Consider the following 5,653-nt stretch of genomic DNA (forward strand, 5'->3'; position numbering starts at 1 on the left):
CTTTATACCGACTGCACTCTTATGACTGAAATTGACTGACTAAAAGATATACAAACACAAGAGATAGGTGTGAATGCCAGATGTGGTTTGTGTGGAGGAGTGGGGCCTAGGGAAGGACATTTGGAGGAGGGCTGTAGAGGCAGACTATTGACGGGATGGGGAGGTGTGGTGTTATCTGTTGAAGATATTTTGATCTACTGGGCTGGGGAGAAATGTTTACATTCTGAAATGTACACTTTGTAAGCTAAATAATGTGATTGAATGTATATAAATAAATTAATAAAAAAAGAGCAAAGTTCATACAGATACAACAGTTTTAAAGACAAACAGAGGTCTATTCTGACAGTAACAAGGAATTCTTGAGTGCAGGTGTTCTGAAAGTGGAGTTCCCTTGCAATCTTAAAATTAGGTCCTGCAATTCCTCAAATGTGTTTCCAGTCAGACAGGTGGTGTTACTTGGTGTCAATGTGGAGCAGCTGCTCTTTGCCGTTTATTATCAGGGACTTTAACTCTCCATCTTCTTCCACTTCCACCCTTTCTTGGCCATTCTCAATGATTCTCTTGGTGGTGACTTTTTTGCCGTTAACTATCTCGGTGGAAGTCGACACGGACTTGAAGCTGCCTGCCGCACCACTCCCACACGACATGGAGAAGGAAGAAAGGCCCCCATTTCCCAGGGGGCCAAAGGACGAAAATCCTGGATCAAAAGAGGAAAAACCACCTCCAAAAGCTGGAAACTGATTGAAGGTGGAGAAAAGCGGTGCTGACCCTCTGCTTCTGCTTCCCCGGGAGCTCCTTCGACCCCCGAAAACGTTCTCAAGCGCGTCTCCGAAGAAGTCAAAGGAAAATGGGTCGCGGCCACCAAAGAACTCCCTGAAGACGTCGGCCGGGTCGCGGAAGCTGAAGACGTCCTCGAAGGGGTCGTGGAAGGGCGCGCCGCCGCCGCCTCCGCTCACCCCGGCCTGGCCATAACGGTCGTAGACGTCCCGCTTCTTGGCGTCCGACAGCACCTCGTAGGCCTCGGCCACCTCTTTGAATCTCTTCTCCGCCTCCTCCTTGTTCTCCGGGTTTTTGTCGGGGTGCCACTTGAGGGCCAGCTTGCGGTACGCCTTCCTGATGGCCTCGGACGAGGCCTGCCGGGGCACGCCCAGCACCTGGTAGTAGTCCACCATGTCGGAGGGCCGCAGGCCGCGGGCCAAAGCAGGGGAGCGCCGCGGGCCAAAGCAGGGGAGCGCTGCGGGCCAGGGCAGGGGAGCGCAGCCGGCAGAACCGCACGGCCTCAGCTTAGGGAAGGCTGGGCCGCAAGAGGCCTGTGTTGGGGGTCGCTCCTTATGACGTGTCCACGTCCCATTGGTCAAAGCCAGTCTGGGCACCGCATCCCAGAATGCCACGCGAGGAGCTTGTTGGCTCCTAGCAAGGGGCTCTGGGATGCTCCCCGCGGTGTGGGAGGCCCCGCCCACAGGCGTGCCCACGCTCAGACCCTTCCCGTGCCCCGCCCACCTACCTCTAGTCCTAGTCTCTAGGGAAGTAAAAGGGCACTTTCATCTGAAAACGGAGGACCCTCTCTATCAGCCCTAGGAAATGTTTTCCTTAAAGTTGGCTTTAGATCAGCCTGGGGAGGGATAGGGTGATGGGGTGGGTTTTATCTAACCCTGGGCAAGGGGAGTCATGGCGTTTTAGAACAACACTTCTCCAACGTTTTTGACTCAGGCCTTATGTTTAGGTAAATTGTATTTGTAGTATGTATGACACCAGATATTAAAACTGAAAACAAAAGACTGTATTCATTGGCCTCATGAGTCATAGCAATAAGTCCATTCCATGCTAATAGAAATAATACTTTGATGAGAAAATATATTTTTCAAAATAAAAACATTTGGTGGGAAAAAGAGCATTGTTTTACAGTTTTGCAGCTCTCCTTAGTATCAGACTCAGTAGAAGAGCACCAGATTCTTTTGTCCACTTCTGTACTTTTTTTTTTAATTGACAGAGGGTGTGTGTGCTTGTCAGAGAGAAGTAAGCACAGTCAGAGAAGGAGGAAGCAGCCCCACCCAGTGGCACTGGTCTAGCTGCAATCCCTCGTTTTTCGTCTGTCATCCTACTGGGGGTTTGGGATGTGCATGGAAATGAGTCTCCTATGGTTTTCAACTAGACTTTGAACTATGTGGAATCAAGTCCCTTAACCACTAGGCTATAGACCAACCCAGCTTCTGCATTTGATTTGTTGCAGTATCATACATGCCTAGAGCTTTTGGGAGACTCCAGGGTACACTTAGAGTAAGAGTGAAAAAGTCAAATGCATCTATGTTATGGAAATTGTTTTGACTTTGCAAAATTCCCCTGAACAATGTTTAGAGAGTCCCAGCATTGCCTGGTTCAGTCTTTGAGAGCTGGTAGTTTAGTATGGTCAGCCTGGCATATCCACAAGTGTATATCAAATCATTAAAACTTGTAGTCTAGGTGACTAGTGCTCTAGATGAAAACAGGATGAAGTGATTATTTCCATTAAAACAGCTGTGTCATAGTCATGATTTTCCTTTTGGCATTTCTTTTTTTTTGTTTGTTTTTTTGAGAGGTTTTTCAGTATAGGGCACGTGCACTCGCCAGACAGACATAGAAAGACAGAGAGACAGAAAGTGAGAAATTACCCCCCAGAGGGGATGGCCATGCCGCAATCCCTTCTCCTCCATTCTCCTCTCGGGATCTTGGGCATGCACGCACACATGTCCGGCCTGGGTTTTAAGCCACCAGGTCTGGGATGCAAACCGCGGTTGACTATGTGGGAGTCCAGCGACATAGCCATTATGCTAAGTGCTGGTTCCCTTGGCATTTCTTGATATCTGAGTTCTCTCCATTTCTTTATTCTGTCTTTCACACTATAGTCTTGGCTGCAATAAATTCTGAGGCAACACATCAATGAAAGTACCTTAGGTCTACTGGAAAATGATTAACCAATGAACTTTCTAAGGTTTCATCATGAAGGGTGGTGGGTCTAGAGGGTGCGTGCTATCTCACTGGATCATACCGCCCAGTTCTAATCATCTTGAGCAATGGAGGAGAGTCACTGGACTTGGCACTTGGTAACCACGCAATAAACAGTAGTAGGAAACTGGTAGAGTAGAGTCCAGCATGAGCAAAGCAACTGAGGACAGTGCGAAGGGAGTTTTAGAAAGGCAAGTGATCCAAAATGGCTGGAGGGTAAGGAGCAGAGGACAGGGAAGAAGAAGGGCTAGGGAGAAGGAATGAGCATGGACAGGTGGGCCTGAGTCTACCCAGGGAGTCCCGAGGGCAAGACCGTGGAGTCTGGATTTTCTTCTGTTTCCTAGGAAGCTGCTGACCAAGATGCCAGAAGTGGCAGTGGGTGCAGGTACAGGGGCAGCTTGTTCAGTGACAGAGGGATGGTTAGTGGTTGTAGTTCTGTGGGCTGGGGCCTTGAAAAGGGACCAGGGGGGACCAACAGTTAGTGTAATGGCTATGTCGCTGGAAGGGAAAGGAAGCCATATCTGTGTGGGAGCATTTACCATGTGTTTCTCTCTGCACAGCCATGGACTGGCACTGAGTGACAGAGTGATTGCAGAGTGGAAACTCTGCCTATAAGGATATTACAGTGCCAGCTTTAGGTGCAGTGGTTCAGGTGCCTGGAAACCACATGGCTGACAATGTGGTTGAGTCCTGGAACAGGTGGCTTGAAAAGCACACTGGACTCATGTGCGTGCATGCCCAAATTCCTAAGAGGAGAATAGGGTAGAAAGGACTGTGGCACAGCCATCCCTCTGGGGGGTGATTTCTCTCTCTCTTTCTCTGGTGAGCTCACAAGATCTATGGCAAAAAAAGCTAAAACAAAAGTTCTGTGCATATCTGTCTTCTGGCAGTGAGAACAGATGTGCAAACTGAAGCCGGATACAGGCAGAACAGAACGAAATGCTGCTGGAGAGTCAGGAAGTTGGCTTTGTTTCCTGAGGCCCCGTAGATGCGTTGCAGGCGGCAAGGGGAGTGTTCATGCTGCTTGTCTTGTTCTGATCCCATCAAAGGAGTTAAGAGGGTACGAGTGGTGTAGGCACCAACTCTGGCTTCAGCTGAAAAGGAAAGCACCTCCTAATGGGTTTCGGGAGTGCTTTGTGGAACCCCAGTTTTCAGCAGACCCCAACGCAAGACCACGTCACTGCCTCATGTGTTTCCTCGGCCATCAGAGCACCACTGTCCTGCCCTGGAACTGCCTGGTTTGGGTTGGTCTTTGCCCACTGGAGCCCTCCTTCTAGGCAGGGACCATTCCTCACTTGGTTTCCTGGGCCCAGCTGCTGGCATAGTGTCTGGCACACAGCAGGACTCACGTGTTCTGTGAATATTTGGTAAGTGAGGGAGTGAGTAATGGGTACGTGGTGTTGCATCTTCTCAGGTTCCGGGGCAGAAGGCTTACTTGGTGCTTGGTGCTGGTCCTCAGCCCTAATCCTTACAGGGAGTGTGGACTGCCTGCCACTCAGACTGCAGGTGGAGAACCCCTAATCCCGAACACCAAAATCCGAATACTCCACAATCTGAAAAAAGTGCTTTTTGAGTATTGCCATGATGGCACACGTGGAAAATTTCATATCTGATCTGATGTAACCAGTCTTATATAATAGTATAGAAAATTCCCTTCGGGCTGTATAAGGTAAACATGAAATAGAAGTGAATTTCCTGTTTAGACTTGGGTTCCATCCCCAAGAGATCTCATTTTGTGCAGGTAGATCTCCCCAAATACAGAAAACATGAAACTTGAAACATGTAGTCCCAACCATCTTGGATATGGGATACTTGGTCTGAAATAAACAACATTCCGTGGTCAGGGACAGAGCTGGGCCCCAAACCATCCAGGTACGCAGCTACCTCAAAAACCCTGAGGCTTTGGGCCAGCAGATGGTATAATGATTACATTGCTGAACTCCCACGTAGTCTACCATGGTTTGAGTCCCGGACCCGGCAGCTTAAATCTCACATCAGGTGCGTGTGTGTGTGTTTACTCAAAATCCTGAGAAGAAAATGGAGTTCAGGGTTGCGGCATGGCCATCTACCCTGGGAGGTGATTTCTTTTCTCTGTCTCTCTGTCTCTCCAGCAAGCACACACGTTCTATAGAAATAATTTCTCTTAAAAAAAAAAAAAGCTCTGAGGCTCTGTTTGATGTAGGAAATTCAAAAAACCATTACAGAGGTGACTGTGTGTGCTTACAGACCCTTTGCTCTGAGTTATCTACAGAAGAACTCTCACGACATTGGGAGTTTGAATGAATTATTATCCTTGAAGTTTAAGTTGGACTGTGAACTTCAGAACTGCCGATAAGGACACCAAAAAGAGCAAAGTATACTTACCTGCTTCCTGCCCACCATGAATTTTGTTCCTAAAGAATGAAGACCATTTGGGGGTGGGGAGGCCCATAGGAGTGCATATGTGTGTGCATGTGTGTATGTGCGAGTGCACGCACATGTGTGCACACATGTAAAAACACATGTAAGCATGGTGGTCTTGAGGAAGGATGGTGGTCCAGGGAAAGGGGACTCTCAGTACCTACTCTAACATGAGATTGAGAGGGGGCTGGTCACGATGTCCCACAGGACACCAAAGCTTTGAGGTTAGCAGTTTCTCTGTGATGCTCCAAGCTCATCCCCAAGCATGGGC

General features: G+C 48.6%; 1 protein-coding gene across 1 annotated transcript; it reads right to left on the reverse strand.

Annotated features, from left to right (window-relative positions):
- Positions 1-319: 319 nt before the first annotated feature.
- Positions 320-1,307, reverse strand: LOC102476653 (dnaJ homolog subfamily B member 3). Its single transcript, XM_006171158.3, has one exon. It carries the CDS (start codon positions 1,170-1,172, stop codon positions 453-455), a length of 720 nt encoding a protein of 239 aa, XP_006171220.1. The 5' UTR covers positions 1,173-1,307; the 3' UTR covers positions 320-452.
- Positions 1,308-5,653: the final 4,346 nt, after the last annotated feature.

This window comes from Tupaia chinensis, unplaced genomic scaffold (assembly GCF_000334495.1).
Source record: "Tupaia chinensis unplaced genomic scaffold, TupChi_1.0 Scaffold149383_1, whole genome shotgun sequence".
NCBI classification, from domain to species: Eukaryota; Metazoa; Chordata; class Mammalia; order Scandentia; family Tupaiidae; genus Tupaia; species Tupaia belangeri.